This window comes from Tursiops truncatus, chromosome 3 (genome assembly GCF_011762595.2).
Source record: "Tursiops truncatus isolate mTurTru1 chromosome 3, mTurTru1.mat.Y, whole genome shotgun sequence".
NCBI lineage: Eukaryota > Metazoa > Chordata > Mammalia > Artiodactyla > Delphinidae > Tursiops > Tursiops truncatus.
Window position 1 is genome coordinate 161,881,600 of NC_047036.1, and position 26,163 is coordinate 161,907,762.

At 51.8% G+C, this 26,163-nt stretch overlaps 1 protein-coding gene across 7 annotated transcripts in view; it reads left to right on the plus strand.

Annotated features, from left to right (window-relative positions):
- The window catches only part of NFIX (nuclear factor I X), a 98,423-nt gene that overhangs the window by 14,729 nt on the left and 57,531 nt on the right, over positions 1-26,163 (plus strand). For 5 of the 7 annotated variants that reach the window (XM_033854136.2, XM_033854138.2, XM_033854139.2 and 2 more), the window contains exon 2: positions 13,415-13,946. In XM_033854136.2, the coding sequence (XP_033710027.1) occupies positions 13,415-13,946 (532 nt within the window). Of the gene's footprint in view, positions 1-12,020; positions 12,407-13,414; positions 17,434-26,163 lie in introns of those variants that run through there. The other 2 variants (XM_033854137.2, XR_004526018.2) reach the window with 2 other exon arrangements.

Here is a 26,163-nt window from a genome sequence, read left to right on the forward strand (position 1 = left end):
TGTTTGTGGAAATTCCGGCAGAGCCGTGCAGCGGGTGCCCGGTGCCCGTGTGCTAGCCCCAGCGTATGCCCCTCGCCAGGCTCCCGCCTCCTGCGACTCCTTTCATTGTCACCTCCGGGGTATTCTTTAAGTGCGTGACATTTCCCCGACCCGCTGCAATTGGCTCACGCTTGGCTTGGGGGGCAACATAGGTGGGTGAGGGTCGTGGCGAGGCCTCCCCTGGGCTCAGGCAAGGGGAGGGCTGGGTGTTTTCCACGCGCGGAACTTGGGTGCTGACTGTCGTTGTCACCTGCAACGCGCACCACAGGGTAGAAGGGGACAGCATAGCCCTCCAAGGTGCGGACGGCCGGGACCCGAGGGCGTTTGAGGGCCAGCGCTTAAAGTCGGGCGTGCGCGTGCGCCGAGGCGAAAAGGCGGGAAGTGGTGCGTTGAAGCCCCGGATGTGGAAAGCGCCTGTGGCACAAGGTTGTGTCGCTCGGCAGGCGGAACGGCTCCAGGCGTTGAATGAGGAGTGAGGACCACTGCCCCCGTGGGCAGGTGAGGGGAAACCGGGAATGGGTGTGAAGGAGCAGCGGCGACAGGCGAGGCCGTTTGCGTTCGCAGCCAGAAGCACCAGAATGATGCCAACTAGACCCCGAGGGGGTCTGTGGCGGCCTTTCGGACCCCGCACTGCGCAGGCGCGGCTCCCTCTAGCCCCGTTGCGGCCCAACCCCTCCCCGCGACCCCGCAGAAAGTAACCCGGTGCGGGCGTCGAGGGGCGGCCTGGTTCGCGTTCTGGGACATTCGCCATTTGCAGCACCAGAGGCCTGCGCCAGAAGGGGCTCAAATGGCGGCGTTTTGGCCTCGAGGCGGGTTCGGTCCCTTCACCAGGCGCGCGACGTGAGGTTCCGGGCCGCCGTTTCCTCATTGTCCCTCCTCCTGTGCCATCTTGATACCCGACAGGGGATAACGAGAGGGCTTTGGGGAGAATGCGATGTTAATGATTCCTGTTCTTTGGTTGCTTGAGGGACTTTTTGAGCTTAACTGCCCCAGAATCTTGAGGGCAACTTTGGGGCGTCCTTACGGAGAGAATCCCTCGTACGCGTCTCAGCCTCCAGACCCCTAGCCTCGGAAGAGCCTCCCCATTTCTCCCCAAGTCGCCTCTTTTTTTGTGTGTGAATAAGGGCGGGGAAATTTACCAGGGGAGCATTTTGTTTGTTTCAAGGGTTGGCTGGGTTTGGGGGCGTTTGGCCTCCAGCGAGCACAGGGAAGAAATGTGACTAAGTGTTAGAAAATGCGCTTTCCCTTTCCCTCTTTTCCGCCCTCAGGCCGCGGGAGTTGCGCAGCTTCTAAGAACCTTTATAAAAAATTTCCCCCTCAGATATCCTCTGATCGACACCGCCTTCCCTCGGCGCTGACTTCTTGAATTTGGGGCGCTAAGGCCTCTCCACCCATTGCTTCCAGCCATTTTGCAGCACTTCTGGGCAGGCCGGGGGAGAGGATGGAAAAGTGGAAAAAGAACGTGTGCGCCGAGTGGATCCGACTTAACCTGTTCGAGAGGGAAGCTAGTGTCCGGAAGGCGTCCCCCCCAGTCTACCCCCGGAGCTCGAGCAGCCCCCGGGCGTTCAGAGAAAGCACTCAGGGGCCTCCCGATCTGCCCCTCGGAAGCCAGTCATAAACCCGACTTCTCATCGCCCGAATTACTTAAGGGCGCTTTGATGGTGTTAGGTCCTTTTCCTTTTCCACGTGCGGATGACTCAGCCCGCTCCAGCTGCGACTGGGGAGGTGACCCGGGGCAGCGGTTGACACGGCGCTCGGCACCCTCGATGGGATGGGAGGCGCCCCATCCCAGTCGCATCCACTCCCCTCAGGCTCCCAGACCACACTTAGCTCCCCTTTTCCCCCCCCTTTTATTTTTCGGGTCATCTTTTCCCTCTTCTTTAAAAAAATTATTTTAAAAATTGTAAGGAGTTTTTGTACTTTTTTTTTTTTTCTTAACGTGAGACAGAGGCTGTTTAATGGAAACAGGCATTTAAAAAAAGAGAAAGGAAGAAATACATGTCGGCTGTCCGTGGAGCTCGAGCCTCGCCTGCTTGGCGACTGAGCTTTTGGTCGCCGGTTCCCTGGTAGAACCGGCATGGGGCACCTGGGATCTCTGCCCGTGAAAAGGCGCTATAGAAATACGAGGAATTATTATGATTTTAATAAAATTGTGTCTCATTTAGGAGCGCGCTTCTGCACTGCCTCTGTCGTCGGAGCCCGGGTTTGCCACCGCAAAGTCTGTAATCAGAGAAAAATACCAGCTTTGTTGAGGGTTAGAATATATCATTGGCTAATGTGTGCGGTTTTTTTTTTTAATAATGCTAAGCATTGGAATAATTAAAGAGTGAGAAATAATTCGTCTCTCCTCTCCCCTCTGTATTGTCTTATTTAAGGGTGGAAAGCGCACTTTTAGGCAAAGCTAGTTAGTTTTAATGCGGGCTTTATTTCTCAATCGCCTTCCCTCCGCTCCGGTTTGATTCGCAAATCCCCAAACTGGCACAAGCCGGGAAACTTGCCGCGGCGGCCGTTCTTCTCCCGGAGTTGGAGGCTCGCTTTCCTTTTTTCCCCCCTCTTTCAGAGACAACCCTCTCTTCTTCCCTCCCCTGCCTCTGGGCCCTGACCCACTGCCTGGTTTTCGCTAGAGCGATTTAAAAAAGAAAGAAAGGAAGAAAGGAGCCGGGCTCTGGTACCCCCGTGCCAGCCGAGGGCGCGTTTCCCTGGCGGCCGGCTGGTGGGAGAGTCAAACCCGGTGGCTGGCGGGTGTGGGGTCTCAGATGCACAGTCTCGCCGCCTACCCTGCACGCCCCCCCCCGCCAAAAAAAAGGATCAAGTAATCCAGTATTTCTAAAGATTGAAGCCTCAGAGAGCTCAGATCCCTTGTCATATTTTAAATTAAGCCGAACAGTTCTTTCTTCCCAGCCTCATATGCAATAGGAAGAGAAAATTCGGTCCTCGAGAGCCTGCCCTGGCAGCCCCGTGCCCTTGGTAGGGGAGAGAGCTGTCTACTTGGGCTGGGGCTGGCATCCAGCCCCAGGATGGTGCCACTACCCACAGGGCCTAGATTTGGGGCAGGAGAGCAGGGTCCAGGGCCAGTGGTGGGCACAGCCTAGGGAGATGTAGGAACAGAAGAAGAAACATTTCATCAGGGCTGCAGAGGTTTGCTTCAGGCTGGTGGGAGGCTGAGCCACTGTCCTGGTCATTCCCCCAGGTGTGGGGTGGACGGGCTTGAAGGAAAAAGAGGCTTTGGTGGTGCTTGGGGAAGACGCAGCTCCTGTGAGAAAAGAAAGGGGAAAGAGGGCAAGAAATTGGGGGTAGGGGCTTGTGCCCCAGGCACCAGTGGCTGAGCAGTGGCTTCGCATTGCAAAGGGAGTTATTTATTTGCTTCAGGTGTTTTTAATTAAAAGGGTTCCTGTTTTATTTACCTTGTTATTCGGTGCTTAGACTTTTCAGCGATCCCTTGCATTTTTTTTTTTTTTTTTACATAAGCAGAAACTTTTTTCTCCCCTTGGAAAGATATTGTGGGAGGTATTTTGCCTTCAGTGCTTTCTCTTTCCTGCTTTTTTTAAAATTTAATTTTAAAATTTTAAAGTAAATTTAGTGCGAGTGAAAGTGAGGGGGGAGCCAGCTGGGGCTGGAGCCAGGGAAAGAGGGAGGCAGATGCAGCAGAGTTGGGCCTCCCTTCCCGCGGCAGCTCCACCCCAGGACCCCCTCACTCTCTAGGCCCCCTTCTGCCACTGCTACTCCCTTCCTCTCCCTGCAAGGCTCTTTTGGACAGGGACGAGGGGAGCCTGTCCTGTTGCGTGCTCATTCACTCTTCAGGAACCCCTGCCTCTGCAGAGCCACTTTTCCCTCATGACCACCTAATATCAGGGCCCCCCAGTCCCTGCCTGCTTACTCCCGTCCGTCAGCTTTCAGCTCGGTGGGCCCAGTTTGTCTCCCACACTTGCCCTGCTTGTCCACTAACCCCGCTGCATAGTTGGTTGCCCTGTTGATGGGATCAGAGTTGGGCAAGCACAGAGAGAGACGGACAGACAGACAGAGGCGCAGAAACCCGTCGGCAGCAGTGAGGATTCAAGCGGCTTCTTTTCACTATGAATTTTTGTGGTCACATGAGTAGTGCACTTGGCTCTGTAACGTGCGTGTATACATAGGTGCTCAATTTTGAGGCTGCTGGTGCGGGCAGGAGCTATTTCTAAGGCATATGAATTATGAGGACTCTGTAGTTGAAACACTCAAGGCGCCTTGAGCAGTGCTGAAAATGTTCTATTTCTTAATCTGGGTGGAGGTACACAGGTGTGTTCACTTTGTGACAATGTATCGAGTGGAAGACTTAGAACTGTGTGCCTTCTTTCTGTGTGCCACACTTCAGTTAAAAAGTTTATTTTTTAAAAAGGAAGGCACAGCCTCAAAAGTAAAGGCCGAGGGTTACAAAATAATAATAATCATTATTATTATTTAAATAAGAAAGTTCTCCAGCCTGCTTTGCTCAGGCCTCTCCACTAAGGAATGGTGGGAGGGCTTGTAAAAATTAGTGGGCTGATAAAAAACCTCTCAGGCATGTGGCCCATGAGGCTTCCTTCCTCCACATGTGCGGAGTGCCTGGAAACCACCTGCAGACTTAGGTTTAGCTGTAGGATTTTAACATCTCAGGACCAAAGGATAGAAATTGGTAAGGAAGAAGTTACATGCCAATTACATTTTGCTCTCAACATCTGGAAAGCAAAATTGCAGCTGTTCTCCCCCTCCCCATTACCACCTCTTCTTTTTTTTCTGCACACTTAAATTTTTTGTACTTGTGCCATTCGTACTTCGGTTTTCTGCACTGTTAAAACATTTTCACGGCTCTGACGAAATCAAATTGTTGGGTTTGGGCTTTTAAAAAAATGTGTATGTATATGTATGTATCTTACAGTCTGACAGTATAATTTTTTGGAGCGATTTATTTGAACAGGCCGGCAATCAGTTGATAATCCCCTTCCTTTTCTTTCCCCTTCTTGGCCTTTCCAGCACCATTCAGGCCAGAAGCTTGAGGGAGAACGCTTGGCCGCTCTTGCCTCTGCTCCTTTGGGCAGGTACTGACAGCTTCGCCCTCCACGGCCCTTCTGCGGTGTTTTTGTTTTCCCTTCGCCCCCCAAAAATATTTGAACCAAAAAGCCTCTTTTTTTTTTTCCTCCACCCACAGCAAACTGAAAGGGCTAGTGAACCGTGATTCAACAGAGCGAGGGCGCCTCTTTTCTTCCTTAGCATTAATTAACTCAAGTTCGTTAGGACGTTGGGTCTGTCGCCCACAGTTTTCTCTTGTGTGTGCTGAATCGGGTCATAGAGGGAGACTTCCCATGCAAACAGTTTGTGTTGGAGCTGGAGGACACAGAGGGGGAGAGAGGGTAAGAAAGAAAGGGAGCCAGTGAGGGACGGATTGTGGCCGAGGGGTGGGCATGGTCCTAAGCTCTGGGCACCCTGGTGCCAGCCTCTGAAGGGGCTAGACACCGGGGGGATAAGGATTCTCGGGTTTCCTTGGCAATGATCCTGATAATAAAATAGTTGGGGAGAACAATACATTTTGAGGGATTGAAAAATGTCTTCCTTCCAACTCCTAAAACTGTACATTTGGGGGAAGCCGCTTGCTTGGACAGGGCCCATCCAGCTCCCCTGAGCCCTCGAGCAGTGAAAACCTCGGGCTCTTCCCATCCTGGCCACCGGCTCTCTGCCCCAGGCTCTGGGCACTGCCTGTTGCCACAGCAACTGCAAGAAAGAGGTTCTCTCTGGGTCTAGGGGAGTGCAGACCAGGCAGAGGGCACCCGGAGCTCAGAGAAACTCTCCTCTTGCCCTGGCCCTTCTCTCCTGTGGCAGGGGGAATAGACCTGGCAAAGCAAGGGGGTGTCAAAACATCCTGACGGAACTCTTGGAGCTCATGAAGAGGACTTGGGAAGGCCACAGGAATTGTCTCCAAAGTGCAGGGCGAGTGGTGGGGAGAGGGGAGAGGACCATCTTCCCTGGAGGATCCCCAAGCATTTTCTGGGGTCAGTAGTTGGCAGCCGGGCCTTGGGCGAGAGTTTTCAACATTTTGTTGTTTGCTCTGGCCTCCTCTCTTGCCCTCCAGATATTTTCTCAATGCGCTGGGCACAGACCTCATCTTCACCTGCTAGTCTCCCCTTACCATGCGTTTTGTCAGTTTTTCTTTAGAGAAAGTTGTGAAGTTGGCTTGTGGGGTTCTTCCTTCTTCCCGGACCCTTGACCACGATGGAGTGACACTTTCCAGACCGACCTGGTGGGTGAGGCTCAGGCTTCGCACTGCCCTTGCCCCTTGAAGCCCTTGACTGTCATCTGTCCTGTGCGTTGGTTCATTCTGACCTTCGGAGGGTCCCGTCCTCACAGAGCTCCCTGAATGGACGACCGGGCTCTGACTTTCCCGGCTTTTACTTTTATTTGGTGACACAAGAAAGTTTCAAGCAAAATAGTGAATTAAAGACTAGGGTTTTGTTTCCCATACTCTGTAGAGGATGAAAGTAAACAATTTCCAGTTGCACTAGAGAGAATAGATCGTCTTCCCCCAATACCTCTATTCCTGCCCGATTTTATTCAGTGCCAGGAGGGAGAGGGGAGATGTGCCTGGAGCAGGGTAGTGTTCGGAGCCAGAATGAGGCTGCCTGTTGGCCCGATCCCAGGCCACCGCTCCCGGTTTGTAGTCAGGAGGAGAAAAGGAAGGGAAGGGGGTGGGTGTTGGTTTATAGGAGTGTGCAGCCTGGTTCTGAGGCAGGCCTCATCCTAGACCCAGCAAGGGGTGCAGGGCAAATCCATTCAGCAAGCTGAGGATGCTAGAAAACCCCCGTCCGGTCCGCCATTCCTGGGCAGAGAAAAACAGGCCCAAGTCAGCCAAAAACCCGCTTTGTCCAAATTCTCCGAGCCTCCTCGCAATGTGCATATTCTGGTTTCCATGCTTGGCGGTTCCAGACTCTTGGATGATTTTACTGTGGCTGCAGAGCCCCTTCCTGCCTGCCTGCCCCCCCCACCACCCAGGGAGGGGAGGCCCCACCCACCTCTCAGATAAGCAGCCGGCCCCTTCCTTTTGCTGCCTACGGGTTCTCTTTCCATTTCTGTCCGGGAGTCGGGCCACTGCTTTCTTGTATCCCTTCTTCTTTGGGACAAGATGGAAGATCTCAGGGGTACGAAGTTGGCTTCTTTTCGGTTCAGGCCAACGCTGAATTATAAAATCCCGGGAATTGGACAGGCTAATCAGGGCTCTATTTGTGGCCTTTTAAAATTTCCTGCATCTTTTTTCACCCAGGCTGCAGATATGCAGTAGTAAAATGGATCCTGATATATCTGGTAATTCCTATGTAGGTTTTTGTCAGTTATTTGCACTGTGTACAGTTATCCAAATTAACACGGACATATATAAAACTAGCATGTGTCCAGGGTCTGAAAGAATAAATCTGAGCCTTAAAGCAAGCAGGATGTGGACAAATAGGATTTTTTTTTTTTAAAGATAAAGTGACCTCCAAATAGTGGCCCTGTTTTTAAAGATATAACTTCTTGTGCTTCTAGATGTTTTACTATTGGCAGGTATAGGCCAGTTGCAAAACCCGTCTCAGGCTGGGAAAATTATTTTGTTTCCTTGAATATTTTTGAATACTGTGTATATGAGTGAGATTCTGTACACATTTCCCTGTTTTCCCTTAAATAATCCAGAAGGCCTCATTTCTTTTGTGGATTTTTGGAAAACGACACATTTAACTTTCTCAAGCTAGAAGCAGTCACTTTAGCTAGTTTTTCTTTTCTTTTCTTCCCCTTCTGCTTCTCTTTCTCATTCTTCTTCTTCTTCCCCCTGTCCTAGAGTCCTTATCTTTTCTCCTTGCTCATTTTCCCTTTTCAGCTGCGTCTTCTTTCCCTCCATCTCTGTCCTTCTCTCTCTTTGCAGTTTTGGGCCCAGCTTGTCTTGCTCTCTCAGGATTGGGCTTCCTTCTCTCCTTCTTTCCCCCTCCCCCTGTTCCTCCTCTTCCTACGGCCTGCTCATTCTTTTTCTTTTGGAGGCACATTTTTCCTAGTGATGGCTGAAACCAGCATGGGTATTCCAGAAATGTTTCAGTGAAAACTGTTGTTGTTTTAAAAAAAAATCAAATTCTATATACGTGACAGTAATGAGAGAGGTCTTTCTCTCACAAAGGCAGAAAAATTCCTCTCCACAAACTACAAGCCCATGTGAATTTTAAAAGTCAAATCTCTGGCTTCTGGGATTTTTCTGTTAAATGAGGGAAAATACCTTTCCCCTCAAATTTCCCTGCTTTTCCTTAATTTTTCCTCTTTGTTGTCTTTTTCTTTTTTGCTCACTACTGTCACCAGCATCACTGGCTTCCTTACCCCTCCGTTTTTTCTCTCATTCCCTTTCTCCCCTCCCCTCTCCTTCTCCTCCAAGGCTTGCCTGTCCCCTTGCTCCCTCCATCCCCTGAGCCCTTACATTTTCAGGTGGCTCAGCCCTGGAGAAGCCTTGAATCCTCAGAGGTTTTTTTTTTTTTGCCTTGGCTCTGATCGGGGTGCAGGGTGCAGAGTATCTGAGTTCCTAGCCAAGACCGAGACTGGGACAGGTAATCTTCCAACAGGAGCCTCTACTCTCTTAACAAAAGGGGGACAGTCCCCTTTTGTCTGGGGTTTCTGAGGGGCGTGTCCAGGACCGAAAGCCGCCATCAGTGGCATTCAGGAGGAGGGGGCTGTAGGGGTCGGGTTCGCCAAGTGTTTCTATTGGAACCTGAGCGATTCTTCTCTGTGTGCCCCACAGGAGGGAGAGAGACCCAGTCATTAGAAATACCCTGGCTGCTCACCCAGGCAGGCCTCCCCCCCCCCCCAGAGCCAGATGCCTCTGCGGGAGCAGGGTGAGGGGAGAGCGCTGCCTGGGAATCCTCTCAGCCCACCTTCAAGGTTACAGGCCACTGGCAGGTGAAGGACAATTGATGATTGTTCTCCTTCCCTGTTCCTCCCCTGGGAAGTGCCTGTTGCTCTTCCTGTTAAGGGAGAATTGAGGGGGTGCAGTGGGTCCCTGCGGCTCCATGGAGACACTCCATTGGTCCTCCTGGGCCACTTTTATGTGCAGTCTCTCCACCACTCCATCGACCTTTGACCTCTCCCTTCATCCAGGAGTGAATCATGGATCTTGTCCTGTTTCCCTAACTTACAAGTGGATCCTTGCATCCACCATCTCCCTTGCCACCTACCCAGTTGCACCACCGGATTCAGAATCGACCCATGTTTAGCACCCGGCATGGTGGTCTGTGAGATGGAACATGGTAGACTTCTCTAGGAGGCTCACGCTGGCTGTTTTCTGTTTGGTGTCTAATATTTAGTATGAATCAAAATGCCAGAAAAACACACCCCCGTGCCAAATATAAACTCACTTGTAGTTTCTACCATCTCATCTTTATTACATTTTTTTGTTTGTTTCATCTCATCTTTAGAAAGTAACATTGCTTCTCTCAAGGTGGAGAGAGACAGCGTTTGGTACCTTATGTTACTCAGCTAATATCCTTGACTAATTGGACCCAAGCTGGTTATTAACGTGATGTTAATTATTGAACACCACCCTAAGAGGCCTGTCTTGCAGTGACACCTGCCTCTTGCTCTCTCGCCTCTAACTGTTTCTCTCGGCCAGTCAGGCCAGTCAGGGCCTGGACTGGGGTCCCAGGTGCTGAGCGGCACTGTTCCTGTTGTCTGGGTCCAGCGCCAGCCCAGGGCTGCATGTTTTGTTTGGTCACACCCGGGGCCCTCTTCCTCGAACCTTTCCGCTGAGCGTAAAGGCCACCGAGCACAGGGTTTCAGATGGGGAAGAAAGGGGCGAGAGTGAGCAGTGACCTTTCTGTTGCCAGCTGAGGGCTGAGCCCCACCTGGGGAGAGGGCAGCTGTAGGGACTGGGTTCTGAGTAGGACCAGTCTCTCCCTGTCTGTGTTCATGTCCTCCTCTGCTCTTCCATTTCTTTAATAACTGTCCCCTCCTTACTGCTTCTCAAAGGCCTAAAGCATGGCTGCTCAAGGGCCCCTACCGGAGAGGACCCAGTGGAGGCTTCCACACTCCTGGCTTCTCTCCCCCATGTTCACCTTTCCTGTCTGGGTGGAAGGTCCAGAGCAGGGGTTCCCCTGGGGAGCTCTTCCTGGTGACTCGGTTTCCCCAAGGTTGTCTCACGTTTCCTGATAGAGCTCTTTCCTGCTTTCTGTTTCCTTTATTAGCTCTCTTCCTTTCCTTTAGGGCTCTTATTTCACGCTCTTGCACCTTCCTCCATATGGTTTGGGCCCTTTAGTCTGAATTGAACGGGGCACAGGTAGGTGAGTGTTCCCTCTCCTCCAACCAAGAAACACTAAACACAGACCAAGTGGAGAGGGCAGAGCTGGAGAAAGCAAAGAATCAAGAGTTCAGGAGGTGGTGGTGGTGGTGGTGGTGGTCGTGCACAGGCAGGACCCTGTGTTTGGAAGTAGTGTCCATCTCCGTGCCTTTGTCACTTCCTCCCGGGGTTGGCTGTTGTGTTTGTGGCTGCGTGTAGTGCTTGTCAGTGGAGTGCTGTGACAGGAGGCTATTTTAATAAACTGTTGCAGTTTCTCGAGCAGAGCTGCATTGCGTTGGCATCCCTCTTCACTGCTAATGGAGCGTGCGTGGCTGGGTGTGGGCCGCCGCCGAGGGAGGCACTGAGCTCGCTGGGGGCTGGGGAGAGGGAGGCTGTGAGGTGCTGGGGGGGCCTGCCTCCCTCGTCTGGGAGTGCTCCTGTGAGCAGCAGCCAGACCGGGGGAAAGGGTGGCTACACCCTGGGCGCCAGGTCCCTGCCCTGGAAGTGCTGCTGGCATCGACACTTTCCGAGCTCTCTTTCTTCTTCTCTTTCTATTCATAGCACGGCAGGCAGGCTTGTGTGTATGGCCAGGGAGGAAAACTTCCACTCGCCCCTGTGCGTCCCATAAACAAAAAAAGAAATAGAACCAGAAAAAGAGTGTGCGGGCCTTAGAGAAAGAGACTGAAACCAAAACACAGAGAAGAAGGCGCAGCTGCTTTCCCCAAGGCCTTCTGGGGCTCCCTCCCGCCCGACAGCCTGCCCGGAGTCAGGCCTTTATTTATTTATTTTTCTGGCTTAAAAAAAAAAAAATTCTGTGTCTTCCTCAGCCCCAGTCCCCCTCACCCCCTTCAGATTTGCTGGGTGGCCGCTGCCAAATGGACCCGAGTGGGAGCCTGGAATGAAAAATTCATAACTGCTGGACTTTGCTTGTTCATTAGACGTGAACTTGTCGATTGGGCAAATTGTTTTTGGTCTCCAACTGCCGGGGGCTCTCCCCACCCTCTCGGCTTGCCCGGTTCCCTCCTCCCCTTGGACGCAGCCATTGGCTGCTCGAGGATGTCTCATTGCCAAATAGGTGGATCCTTCTCTCTCTCCCTCCCCCCTTCCTCCCCCCCCCTTTTTTTTTTACTGGCTTTGGCACAAGCAAATGGATGGGGATTGAGCATGAAAGGGGAGAGAGAGAGGGAGTTTGAGAGAGAGAAAAGAAGCAAAAAAAAAAAAAAATCCAAAACCCAACCAGCGCACATACATACACACACAAACACACACACAACACACACACACACAGCCCCATCCCATCCACGTCCTCTCTCTCTCTCTCCCTCTCTCTCTCTCTCTCCTTCCCTCCCTCCCTCCCTTGCTCCCTCCCTCTTTTGCACGCTTCTGCCAGCGACGATCTGCAGCCGGTCCGAACTCGTCCTCTTCCCCGGGAATCTGCGAGCTCCCCCTTTGCCTGCGATCAGGCTCAGAGGCGGAGGGAGGCAGCTCGAAGTTTATACCCCTGTGCCGCTGCCAAAGCCGAAAGCCTTTTTCTTCAGCTGCCGCTTTTCCCCCTCCTGGTTTTTGTTTTTGTTTTTGTTTTGCACAGGGGTGGGGTAGGGCGTGTTGTGTGTTGGGGGGGCGGGTGGGAGGTAGGTTTTGACTTTTAAATTTTGCATATTTTTATTTTATTTATTTATTTATTTATTTATTTTTAACTGGAAGGTGATGCACAGGGGGTGAAACTGAAAAAAATTTTTTTGTTGGCTTTTGTTTACCTGGCGTGTGTGGTAACCAACTCGCTCCCTCTCTCTGCTTGCTATCCCTGACCTTTCTTTCTTTTTGCTCCTTTAAAAAAAATATTAATTTCCCCCTTCTGTGCAGTGGAGCATGGGTGGGGGGGAGGAGGGGGAAGGGTTTGAGAATCCACCCAAGCCCGGCCCCTATTCCCCAGAACACCAATAATAACCCCCTTTAAAACATTTACCTTCCTCCCCTGCTCCTCCCCCTCCCCCTCCCCCCACCCGCCCCCAACTCACAACTCTGTTGAGTCCAGAAGCTCAGAATCGGGCGTTGGGCTTTGCCGGGTGCTTCAGATCAATGGTAATTATTTAATTTTTTCCAGTTTTATTTTTGTAAACAGAAATCAATTATTATTTAAACTTCAAACAAGCAAACAAGCAAAAAAAAAAAAAAAAGAAGAAGAAAGAAAAAAAACCAAAAACCGAGAGCCCGGCCCTCTGTCACCTGACTGAGTGGGAAGGAGGGTGAAGGGGTCAGTGGGGATGGGGCGCAGAATGCCCCGTGTAGCTTTTAACCCTAATGTGGTTGATTGATACCACCACCTTATTTGTGTTAACAAGGAGCGTTTTCTTCCTTATTACTGAGATTAACATTAGTATTGGTGTTGATAACAAAGCTGAAATCACATATTTAGGGTTTAGATCTGATTTTTAAAATGCTGGGGTGGATGTTCCAATCGGAGCAGGAGAAAAGAGAATGAAAACAGCCTGGGGAGGGGGAAGCCAAAGCCATTTCCTCGCTCGCTGGCTTGTGGATGTCATGTTCTCTCTTCTTGGGGGTGGCCAAAAACCTACCGGTGTCCGGGCGTGAGGTGGCCCCCGCATGCCCTGCGTGTGCGTCCACGGGCATTTGTGCAGACTGGACACTGTGCTGGGGCGAGCTGAGACGAGTTCGAGGCTGCGATAGAACATGGAGATGTCATGGGCGCGACAGAGCCTGGCGGGGATACCAGCAGCGTGTGTGTGTGGACGGCAACGTTGTCTGTGCGCGCGTGTGTGTGAGTGAGTGAGAGAGAGAGAGAGAGAGAGAGAGAGAGAGAATAGGTGTGTGCTCAGGCTCTGGGTGTCTCTGTCTGGCTGCTGAGGCTGAGATGGGAGCAAGCGGCTGGCTAGGCTGGTGGCAGCTCCAGACCACACTTTCCTAGAACAATCGCAAGAGAAAATTGTGCGGGGGGCGGAGGAGGAGAAGGCGATTTTTCTTGTGCCCCCCTTCTAACGCTTCTTTTCTCCTTTTCTCTTTCCCCCTCACCCCGTCTTCCCCTCCTCCTGTCTTCCCTCGCCCCGCATGCTCCCGGCTTGCCGCCTGCAGGATGAGTTCCACCCGTTCATCGAGGCGCTGCTGCCTCACGTCCGCGCCTTCTCCTACACCTGGTTCAACCTGCAGGCGCGGAAGCGCAAGTACTTCAAGAAGCACGAGAAGCGGATGTCGAAGGACGAGGAGCGGGCGGTGAAGGACGAGTTGCTGGGCGAGAAGCCCGAGATCAAGCAGAAGTGGGCATCCCGGCTGCTGGCCAAGCTGCGCAAAGACATCCGGCCCGAGTTCCGAGAGGACTTTGTGCTGACCATCACGGGCAAGAAGCCCCCCTGCTGTGTGCTCTCCAACCCCGACCAGAAGGGCAAGATCCGGCGGATTGACTGCCTTCGCCAGGCCGACAAGGTGTGGCGGCTGGACCTGGTCATGGTGATTTTGTTTAAGGGGATCCCCCTGGAAAGTACTGACGGGGAGCGGCTCTACAAGTCGCCCCAGTGCTCGAACCCCGGCCTGTGCGTGCAGCCACATCACATTGGAGTCACAATCAAAGAACTGGATCTTTATCTGGCTTACTTTGTCCACACTCCGGGTAGGTTGCTCTCAATCCCCCTTTTGCCCACCCCATTTTATTTTACTGGTTGGCATTTGTTCTGTTGATTCTTCTTTCCAAACGATACATGCATAGACGCGATGGGCCTAACTGGTGCGTCTGTCCTGCTGAGGCCTGAAGCACGTTTGATGTTCCCTTTTCCCTTCTGTTTCCCTCCACTCTCTCCATTCTTCCTCCTTTGCTCATTTGCCGTGTGTTACTGATTGTCGTGCCCCTCCGTCTTTGGAGGACTCATCTTACCCAAAAGATGCTGCAGGTCCTAGGACTGGGGCCAGGATGCCCCAGAATTATCCAGGATGGTGAGAGTTTGTGATGAACACCACTACCACCAAAAAAAAAAACAAAAAAAAAATCACTCCTTGCTCTGATTTAAAATGAGAAGAAGTATTGGGGGGCAGGTACTGGTTTTCCTGCAGCGTCCCCTCAAGTCCTGGGGAAACGCCAGATTTGGCACAAGCAGGGTGGGCAGCAGTTCGGTGGAGAGAGGGGCGTGTAAAACCCCCGGATATGAGACAGAATGAATAGAAAAGAGGAAAGAAGGCAGAGGCGGGCAGCTTCTGAGGCCCAGATGCCCAGGCGGGAGCTGTTTCGCCTGGGATTTGGCTGACGGAGAGGAGAAAAGTCATTCAATTTCACAGAGAGTGAAAATGAGCACGAGATTCCTCGAGCTCTTGCCCGTCACTGTCCCTTCCCCTTCGCTTTTCAGCTGAAGTGGCGAGACCCCCGGATGGATGCCCGCAGCCCCCATACCTCCGCTGGGGGGCAGAGAGGCTCTCCCCAGCATAGGCACGCCAGGGAGTGGGCATTGCTGTGGAAGGTCTTAAAGAAACAAACAAGCAATCAAAACTCTGTAAAATCTCCTTTTCCTTTTGTGTTCCAAGTAGTTCCAGCTCTCCTCTTTGCTTTTCCAATTTCACCCTGCATTTTGGGTTGTGTGGTTCAGTTCTCCTCCTCTGTTCCTTTTTTATTCCCCCCTACCCTTTCCCTTTTTATAATTTCTTTCCGCTTTTGTTTTCTTACAAATTGAAACAGAGATGGCTGGTTAATTTTTAGCCTCCACTCAGCTACGCCCAATTTACTGCCGCCTTTGAAACCTAAACGGGCGGCACTCTGTGATTAAGCAAGGCAGAAGTGTGTTTACATTATGCCCAACCAACTTGTAATGAGAGGGCTACCAAACCTTTCTCTCTCTCTGTGTTTTTTTTTTTTTCCTTTCCACCATTCCAGTATTTCCCCCCCTTTTTTCCCCCTTTCTTTCTCTCTTCATGCGAATGTAAGAGAATGTGGCTTAACTTCAACTCTAGTGAATGTTCTTTCCCGCAAATGTGTGTGTGTGTGTGTGTGTGTATCTTCCTTCCTGTTCATTCACAAAAAAGAAAAGCAACTCACTTTTCTGCTGTGGTTACCCCCTTGCCTGTTTGGGATGTTGGGAGGAGAGGTATGACTTAATCCAGAAAGGAAATTTTGGGCACTTTCAGCATTGCATCAGCAGTGGAACCTCGACTGGGATTAGCACTGAGAGTTTATGTGTTGGAGAACTCTGGGGAGGAAAAGGTGGTATTTGAGGCCTCTCTTGTAGCTCATTCTCTCATTCTGAGAGGTGGCTTTGGTAGTTGGTTGGAGGCAGTGGATACCCCCCCCCCAACTCCTGTTGTCCCTCCCTCCATGGATCTTTCTAGGCCTGTACCTGGCCCTGTGTGACTGTCATGGCCCACTCACGAAGAATGACCAACTGCCGGTCCTCTTCCTCGTTCATCCTTTTTCTTTCTGGAAAAGAGACCAAAGAAAAAATCAAAAGTTATTCCCTGATTCTCTGTCTACTCGGCAAATCAGAGTGGGGAGGGTGTGTGCCTGGTGGTATTGGAAGTGGCTTGGGGCAGACTTGGACCCTTGAGCTTGTGTATGTCAGCTCCTCCGAGAGGGGATTCCGCACCTTCCGATTTTGGAACTAGGGCCTCTAAGATGAAATTAATACTCATCTTCCTTTTGAGCCGGCTTCCTCCTACCTTGCTCTGTAGCTGGATCCCTGTAGCTGAGCTGTTTCCCTGGCTTCTCTTATTTTAGGCCAAAGTTTTGACTGCTGCCAGCATGGGGCTGAGGTAGGATGAAGTATGTGTGATGGAGACCATTTCCTGACCAGCCACCTGGGTCCTGGACTGACCAGGCAGGTGTCAGGAGAAGGGAGGTGCCCCCACTTGCCCCCTAGCCATAATGAGATGATTTGCCCAGGAATATGAGTAAATTCATGCCCCGTTGCATGCAGCCATGGCCACCTCTGTCCCAGCTGAGGCCAAGTTCCTTGACAAAAGCTGAGTGGAGAACTGAGGATGTTTTCTTATAATTTGTCTATAATTCAAGTCCCTGGACTCCAGATAGTTTCAGTGAAGGTAGGATTTTTGTTGCTGAAATTGCTTTAATTCAAGGGTGCCTTACTGAAGGAGTGGGGGTGAGTTGGTGAGGCATGAGCTACCAGTGGCCCTTGGGTAAGTGGCCTCGAGATGGCGTGGAGTGGGCATGGCTTTCTCTCTAAGCCACTCCAGTTTGCTAGAAAATGTCTTCTTCTGGCTGAGCCCCCAAACAGTGTCAGTCCAATAGCACGACGTTCCTTCTCCATGTCCACGCAAAGACATACTCAGTAGGGTGCCACTTGTTCCTTCCTTCCAGTATAAACTGGGGTTGGGGGCTGGGCTGGCAAGGGCTCAGACAAGAGGTAGGTTGAATTCTAAAAGAAATGCTTTCCTTCCTTTCAAACTGGGCTGAAGAACCTGATCTGGGCTGAGCTGGTGGTGCCAGGTTTGATGACAAGCAAACTTGACATGATGGTAAGCATGGGGGCATGGCTTCGCCTCCAGGCACCATTGTCATCTGTCATCCATGGCCATTGTAGGTGCTTTTTTTTTGTCCCACATGAAGCTTTAGGAGGTGGCATGGTTGAGAGGGACTAAAGGACGTGTGTGTGTGTGTGTGTGACGTCAGGAGCTCCACTCCCAGAATACGCGGTCCTAAAAGGCCACCCAGAGTGTTTTGCACCCTTCACGAGGGTGGCCTTCTTGCTGGGAAGGAATGTCGCTGTGTGTCTGTTCCATTTAGGAGGGGATGTTGAGGCAGAGCAGGGTCAGAGAGCACTGCCACGGGGAGGAGGTAGTACATTCCTGCCGATGTCCTTCCATCCAAAGGGGGTGTCCCAGGGCAGTGGCTGGAGACAGAGGGGAGCCTGGGCCAGGAGGAAGGATGCTTGTGTGAGGAAGGATGGCTGAACTGGTCTGGAAGCACAACTAGACTATCTCCAGTGCTTCTGCGGGAGTCTGAAGGTAAACTGGCATCTTCAGACCTTCCTTAACCTAGGCCTCGATCCTAGGAAAGAAAAACAATCTGAAAGTAATAAGATGCTCTACTGGATGGAAATGTCAGCTTCTCCCCATCAGATCCCTCTAACAGGCCCACCGTGGAGGTCCATGAAGTCCAGGTATTCTTTTCTTTATCTCCGCTTTTTCATTCCAGAGAAATTCACACATGGAAGGAACCCCCATCACCAGGGCCGACTTATGGCCAGTCTCAATTCATCCACAGCCCCCTGCTGCCCAGCTTTACACTGGGCTGTCTAGGAGAAAACCCAGGCATCATAGCTTTTCATTTGTAAATATTTCTGTACATGTCTCTAATGATAAGGACTCTTGAAAAACGTAACCGCAATATCACTGTCACACCTAAAACGATTTCTTTAGTATGGTCGGATAGCTGGTCAGTGTTCACATTTCCCTAATTATCTCCTAATTTTGTTTGTCTAGATCAGGATCCCACTCGGGTCCATGCATTGCAGTGGGTTGCTCCATCTTTGAAGTCTTATAATCTCTAGGTGGTCCTCCTCCTCCTCTTTCATCTTGGTTTCTTTCCTGGCAGTTTCTGGGTTGTTGTTGTGGAAGGAACCTGATGGTTTATCCGGTAGGGTTTCCCTGTTTGGACTCTGCAGGCTGTGTTCCCCTGCGTTCTTCAGTGTGCCGCTCTGAAAGGAGATTCCGCCTCCCTCCTCACCTCCAGGTCCGGGGATAGCTGGGCCTTCACCTGTCGCAGGAAATGGATTAGCACCTCAGGATCTGTCTAAGTGAACTTTTTCAAGTGCAAGGTTGCCCTTCTCAGTATAAGAGCTTCACGGTTTTCTCTGTCTGCTTCAGGACTTGGGGCTTTGCGGTGAGCACTGGTTTTCTGGTCCAAGGGAGGGCTCCACGTCTGCGTCCTTCCTCAGCAGTGGAAGGCATTGCTTCGCCACGTCAGTCCTGCCAGGATGTGGCTGATGCCAGTGAGGTCCCCCAAGCCTTTGCTGGATGCCTGGCCCATCTGGTGGCTCTGGGTGAGTGCACGGGGGTGGCCACAGGCATACCAGCCACCATCTCCGGAGGCCTAACTCCTCCTGAGGCCCCTGTACCACTTCACCCGTGCCTCTTTTTTCTAGGCCCAGAAATGCCACTGGTCTGCGTTTTTGAGGCAGCGCCATCTGGTGCCAGGGCTGTTGAAGACTGCAGGGCCTAGTTACCAGATTCCTAAAATTAGCAAGGTATACCAATGTAGGGTTAGATGCTTTTCAGAGCAACCCAGAAGAGGTGCCACTGTTGTTCGAGGGTGAGCTTTGGTCGTTGTAAGAGTCTTCTGTTCAACTAATTCAGAAGTTGGTTAAAGGGATTAAACCAGCTAATATGTGAAGATACTGGCACACAGCAGAAAAGCAGTGGACGGCAGCTGCTGCAATTCCAATTGTTATGATTCCGTGAGCCCAAGGATGTCTCCCTGTCACCTTTACCTGTTGGTACTATTTCTGCCTTAAGGGATGAACTAAGTGACAGTTAATTTTTCTGTAACATAGCAGCGTTTCAAGTGCTGAAGACAGGGCTCATGGTTCCTTTCCACCCCTCTTCCCAGGAAGCTGTCCGTTCTCCAGGCCAAACGCTGCCAGGCTCTCACGCCTCCCACATTTGATACAGCTCCTTGAGCACTTGCCATTTTGGTCATCACCCTCTGGAGGCCCTCTTAAACCGGAGCGTTCTGTATTGAACAAGGAAAGTCCAAGTTTGATCTGATCCCATAGTAGCTACACGATTTGCTGGGCCTTCCAGCTACATAATTTTCAGGGCCCAGTGCAAAACGAAAATGAGGGGTTCCTAGTTCAAAATGATGAGGAATTACAGCGAGACAACAGTTGGATCATTAAACCAAGCACAGGGTCTGTGTGACTGCCCAGGTCACATATCCGAGAGGTCTGTCCAGGCTACATTTGCTCTGTTAATGTGACGTGGGGTGCCTGGTTCTGGGTGGTGTAAAAGGGTGATGTGGCTCAGGCTGGCTCTGGAGGGGGCATGACCCAAAAGAGGAGCTCAGAAATACTCAGACCCACTCCTTGGGCTGGTCTCATTCTGGGACTCCCTTGACCATCTGCTCTCATCTCCTTTGTCTGTAGCTTGTCTGTCCAGCCAGTCAGGGGTCCGCACTGGCTGTGATGTGCAGGGCATCTTGGTGGAGTGCTCACTCTCATGGTTGAGTTGGAAGCTGTAGCTCAAGGAAAAAAAGAACTACCTTTGTCTGAGCTTTGAGCTGGCAGAGTTCTGCCCATGAATAAGCTGGAGGGGACCTAGGAGCCCAAGCATGGTGACCAGCTGTGCTCCACTGCCCACCCAGAGGAAACAGGGCCACTCTGTAGCAGGAGAGCTGGGGTCCAGATGTACAGAAGGACTTCCTGAGGATTCAGTTTACTTTTTGGCACTGCCAGAGGATGGTTGAATTTCCTTTATTCATGAAATACGTATGCATTTGGTGAACCTACTGGGAGCAAGGCCCTTCTAAGAATCAGAGACTCCTACATGTGGCCTGCAGGGTTTGGGTGAAGGCCTCCTGATAAATTCTAGAAGACACCGTCCTATAGATGTGAACGAACAGTGATCCATGCAGGAGGCGAGGGAAGACCCAGCAGAGCTTCATCAGGCGCAGCTCCAGGTGGGCTGTGAAGAAGGAGGCAGGGCCCATCTCAGCCACCTTCTAGAGCTGCAGGGGCCCAGGGTGCTGAGGAAGGGTAGGCCAGGGGGGTAGAAGGCTGTGCCATGGTCTCTCTCCGTTCTTGCGTCCTGCAGCAGCTGGGCAGAGAGGGTACAGCTAAACATCTCCCTTTCTGCCCTGGGAAGAAGGTGTCTCCCTCCCCACCCCTTTTTCTCTTTGCCCCGTCGGTCCCACCCCCACCCCACCCCCCTGTCTCAGGAGCTGCCACGCTTCAGTTATTTTATCCTTCAGTGTCCGATTCAGAAGTCCTTTCAAAGGCCCCAGCAGTGTCAGCGCAGTGCTCGCACAAAAGGCCTCTTTGATTTCTTGTTTGTTTTCATTTGCCAGCAGAGGGGGAGGGGGCAGGAGAGAAAGAGCTTCTGGGTTTTAAAATTTTTATTTGGGTTGCTTCATTCTCAGAGGAGTTGGCTCCCTGGAACTCTTTTCTGAGTTAGGGGCTCAGAGGCGGGAGGTAGCCTTCTGGGGAGAGAAGGCTGGGATGGGGTGTGGGCACTGCCTCCTGAAGCAAGAGGAGGAGGTTTGGGGGATTAGGATACAGTCATTGATTCACCTTCAGATGTTCTGTGCTAGGCCTGAGGGTAAGAAGGGTCAGGTTGGAGCCCTGCTGCTTGTGTAGAGAAAGGTCTGAAGTGCCTGACACCAAAGGACATTGTCCTGTTAGCCGCATCCCTAGCAACGGCCTGGTCACAGCTGTAGGATTTGAGCAGTCCTGAACCTTGACTTTGCCGTTTTCCCTTTATCATCCCAGATTCTGCCGTTTCCCTCTTGGTTGGAGGGGAAGAGGGTGGGGGTCCTTTTAACATGCACACTCCTTGGAAATTCTTAGCACCTTGAAATACAGGCTGTGGCTCCCCACTCTCAGTCAGGGAAGTGGAAGGGTGAGAGGTCTACCCCGCAGCCGGGCGTCCTGCCGGCAGTGGTACACAGGCCCGGGAGGAGACCCTGTCCTCCCAGGGCTTGCTCTCTCACCCCGCGCCTCTTGTCTCCCCGTGATGTCTGGCTTGTGAGAGGCTGCAGCATAGGTACCGCTCCCAGAGGACCCAGCCCATGGCTCACGGAGGACTTTGAGGGCAGGCCGGTCCTGCCTGAGGAGCAGGGAGCTGAGGCTGAAAGGAGATGGAGGACCACCGGTGCCTGTGGTTTGGGACTAGAGACACGGCGACCAACGCCTGTGTGGGTGCAAACTTTAAGCACATGTGGGCACGCCCTGATATACCAGTAAGAAGGGGTGCAGCCTGTTGGTCGTTGCGCCTGTGTGGAGGTCTGACTGCAGGGGCTGGGGAAGAGAGCGCCGGAAAGCGAGGCTTGGGCAGGTGGTCACGGGCGTCAGCAACAGGGAAGTGTGCCCACTGGGTGAGGGGGGCTCCGCAGGGCCTGGTTGGCAGACGGAAGGAGGAGGCTGGGGGGCTGAGAGATAGATAAATATAGCTGATGGCATTTCTCATGATAGGTTTTTCTTGGCACTGAGGGCACCGTGGCAAACAGTACGACAAACGCCTGGCCCTGCAGGCCGCCGTCGCCATTTTAAGCATGTTTGAGCAGAAGAGGTGTTGGCATTAGAAAAGGGTCCCAGCAGGTGGAGGGGCTGCAGCAGGGGGGTTTGGCTGGACTGGGCCTTACCGCCCTGGGTACCTGGGTTCCTTACTTTGTCTGTATGGATATCTAATATTTGATTTTCTGGCCCTTTGGGGATTTAAAAAAATATTTTGGGGTTGCCCTTTGTGGGCCTGTCTCCCAAGTGACTTGTCCCCCCACCAGCCACCGTGGCCTGTTGGTGGTGGGGGTGTTCCGGCTCTCCTCCTCACTTTTGATGTCTTAATGATGACACGGCATGCCACTGCCCCAGGGTCAGGGACATTATTTTTTATTTTTTTCATTTTTATTGGATTATAGTTGATTTACAATGTTGTGTTAGTTTCAGGTGTACAGCAAAGTGAATCAGCTATGCATAGACATATGTCCACTCTTTTTTAGATTTTTTTCCCATATAGTTCATTACAGAGTATCGAGTAGAGTTCCCTGTGCCTCACTTGTTTTAAATTTGGGGGACATCCAATAACTTAAGAGACACTCCTTTGTCCAGGTTCCAAACAATTTTCTGTTCCCGGTCGGTGGAGGAGAGGGCACACCCGTGGTCTCCATCCCTCGCTTTAATTCCATTTTTCCATTGAAGGCCCAATATGGCCGAGGCACCGTGTTAAGTCCTGTTCGTGTGTTAACCACCCAAATTCTCACATTGATTCTAGTTTTAAACCCACATTCCCGGCTGTGAGCCTGTGCACTTGGGTGACACACACAGGGGTGTTTGTGTGTAGTGAGGAATTGGTGAACCAGACTCAAGGACCTGGGAGGCTTCCTGGAAGATGACCTGCTTGAATTGCACTTTGAAAGACAGTGAGGAATTAGTTGGTTTTTGTCAGCTGGCTGAGCCTTTTCAGCTTGCCTTGAGCTGATTCCCTCCTCACAATGGTTGAGTGATATAGGCAGGGCAGGTATCATTATCCCCACCGTACAGAGAAGGGAACCCGGTACAGAGATGTCAGGGCGCTTGGGTCACACAATCAGTTTCCTGCAGAAGGACCCCAGGTTTCAGGTCACTGAGCACCTTGGCTTCCCTTCGTGGGCCTTGCCATTCCTTGAACTTCATGGGGATTGCTGGCCTTGGTGGAGTCTCAGAGGAGAAAGCCGAGCAGGTCCCCGTGGTCTCCCTTGCTCTCTAGGAGCTGAGACAGAGTGGCTGGAGCCTAGCCTGTGATTCAGCTCAAGGGCTCCCCCAGCTGCTGAGCATGTGGGGTGGAAACAGCAGGCGGGAGCCTGGCCTGTCCTTGACACTGGTCTCCCTTCCCGCCGGCCAGCCCCCTGCCTCTGACCTGAGAGGCAGCATGCTAGCGTAGACCGGGGAAGCTCGGCTGGATGCCCCCACCCTGCTGTGGCCAGCTCAGCTTCTTGGCACCCCATCCTGGAGCGTGGGGAGGGCAGGTAGAGTGTGCAGGAAGTCCAGGTGTGCGGTCAGGCGGGCTCGGCTGGATCTTGGGATCCCTGATCCTTGCTCTGTCACGCCTTTTTCCTGGGAGTCTGCTTGGAATTACAGTTTGAAATAAAAATGAATGTAATTATCCTAATTAACCAGATGATCGCTGGAAGTTTTGCAGTAATCTGCTCTTCATTGCCTTTTATGCTCCTGAATTCTCATAGACTCTCATTCTTACCCCTTTCTTAAAGTTTGAAAACTTTGGGGCTGTGTATATAAAAACTCTTCCAATATGCTGAGGGTGGCTGGGTTGTGAGAGAGGCTAGCTTACTATTGGAGATTTTCCTGTTTCCGTGGCTAAGAAGATAGGGACTTGACCTCTTAACCATTGGAATCAGGTCCCATAGAGCAGGGTTTCCCAACCATGGCGCTATTGACTTTTGGGCCAGATCCTTCTGTGTCATGGAGACTGCCCTGTGCATTATAGGGTGGTTAGCAACATCTCTGGCCTTGACCCACTAGTTGCAACCCCCCCCCCCCCCCCCCGCCCCATGTGTGACAACCAAAATATTTCCATACATTTCCAAGTGTCCCTGAGGACAGAGCTGCCCCAGCTGCGACCCTCTGGCCTGTAAGAAACAGAGCAATTCAGACAGAATGTACCCCAGATTCACCTCTTGCCTCTCTTTCAGTTTAGGAACTTATTTACGTTTTCTCACGTGGCAACAGAACCTCAGAGCCCTGGCTGTTCCCCCGCATGTCCTGTTCCATTTTCCCCTTTCTGGGCAGAAGGACCCTGGGCTGAAACCATCTGGGGGCTCCTCTCCCCTTGGGAATCGTGAGTCCCCCTCTGAGTCTCGCACTGAACATCCCTCTTGATGTCTTGCATGATGGTCTCTCTGTGTGCCAGGGATGCTGTTCTGGGGACTGGAACAGGGGATTTACTACTCAGCTGACCCAGGCCTATGTAGTGAGCATTGACCGCATCAGGCCCACCCCAGACCCCAAAGAACAGCAGACATTTGTTTCGGCAGCATGGGAAGCAGAGATCAGAAGTGTCTCCTGAGCCTCAGCACTAGTCTTTTTAAAGGAAGTTATTTGATTTTCCTTATTACGGTGGTAAAACGCACTCTTTATTAAAAATTCAAACAATAGAGAAATGTAAGAGACAGGCTCCCCAAATCACCCTCCTGCACCAGAGAGAAACTTACTTCCCAGATCCATATAGGTTCTTCTAGTTTTTTCATCAATTAACTTTGCATCAAACAACTTTTAAATACAGAGATATCTATTTTAAGAGCAGATGATATGTTTGGGCTAATTGAACTGGCTCCATTGAGTGCCATTGTGGTCTTAAGTTTTCCTGTCCCCTGCCCATTCCACCTGTGTCCCCCATCACCCCAGGTGCAGAGCCCATGTCCCTGTACTCTTTTCCCCTGAGGTGACAGTTTCTCTTTGTCCTTCCTGGGAGCAGGGTGACCAGCAGAGCATGTGCTGCTGTCTGAGCAGCCAGGATCCTGCTCTAGGGCATTCCTGCTGGCAGCGTAACCCCGATGGCAGAAGTCAGGGCTCCACCAAATCTCCAGATTGCTTCTTCCTGTCTTGTCCCTGCCCCTGGCCTAAAGAGAACACTTCTGTCTGCCATATCTTTAAGCCCGACACAAAGGGCCCTACCAAAGGCGCAGCTACCACAGGGTGATGAGGGAAGGAGGAGCCACTGAGAAGTGGCCTGCTTGACTGTGCTGGCTTGGCCCCAGTCCTTGCCTCCTTCCAGCTCTTTCCTGGAGGGCCACGGTGCTCCTCTGTGTGCGGCCAACCCTCTGCCAACTGGCCTGGCGTCCTGGAGGCTTTTCTAGACCCTGCAGGCTCCTTCCAGGGGTGACTGCTGCTGCTCTTTTCCTTTCTTGAAATGGAGAGTGTCCCTTAACCTTCCAGGATTTATCCCTTCACAATTCTTTGTGTCGGGCTTAAAGATAGGCAGAGGTGTTCTCTTCAGGCCAGGGTGAGGGACAAGACAGGAGGAAGGAATCTGGAGAGAGCTTTGCAGCTGGGTCTGATGGTCTAGGGGAGGCTGCAGATGACAGTGGGAGTAGGGTGACACCTGGTGACTCTTCTCGACTGGGTGGAGTGTGCAGAGACATCAGGAGACCCCTGGAGGCAGGCCTTGGGGAGTGTGTCCTTATTGTGCCTGCAGATTATATCCCTATTAGTGCATAATTATTATGTAATGGGCGTTATTGCATAATGGCAGTTATATAACACGCGGCCCAGAAGACGGAGGGGGGCATGTAATAAGTATATATCCTTTGGCTATAAATAGTTACCAGCCCTGCACTGAATCTGTGGTCACACCAGAGCCACCTTATAAATACCCAGCGCTGGGCTATAAATTTCTGAGCCGTGATGTAGGCAGGCGCGCGATACCTAGTTAGGGAGTGGTAGGAGGGACCCGCAGCCCCACCCAGCCACATGACGTCATTGTTTCTGTAGTAACGAGATGGCTCCCTGGGGGACCAAATGAAAGGAGGCCTTTAAAGGGAGGAGGCAAATGGATAGAAAGCTTTGGTGGGGGGGGGGGAGGTTTGCCAAACCTGGGGCTGACCGAGTGGGGTCCCCTGTGCAGAGGACTCCCAGGTGTTCAGCCAGTACCAGGGCAGAAAATGCCATTTCCTTTCATGTCGTCTTTAGAGGGTCTCAGGTCCTGTCCCTGTGTCCAGCAGGTCATGTGAGACTCAGCCGAGTGTCAGGGACAAAAGGGGAGTCAAATGGTGTCTCCCCATCCTTCCATCTCCCAGGTGATCTCTCCTTGGCTCTGGGGCCACTTGCTGAAGGGGAGTTGAATGTGTGCACACCGGAGCTCTGCACCCCAGTAATGTCCTCCCCAGGGTGGGGCCATTTCTCCTAGCAGACGTTTTAGGTCAATTTTGGCCTTAGTAATATAAGAAATATGTGAGCAATTCGGCTCATGGCTCAGAGAGCCTCGTGGAAGTCATGGCTGTGGGAGATGCTGCCCGGGAAGAAAGAGGAGACAAGGATAAGATTTTGGTCCCAGAAGAAGCTATAGGGTAGGATGTAATCTTTTTAGGTGTGTGAGCGGTAGTTTCATATAGGGCGGTGAAGAGCTACTGTTCACATCCCTAGGGTAGAGGAGGAAATGTTTTTTTGTTTTTTGGCCACGTGGCA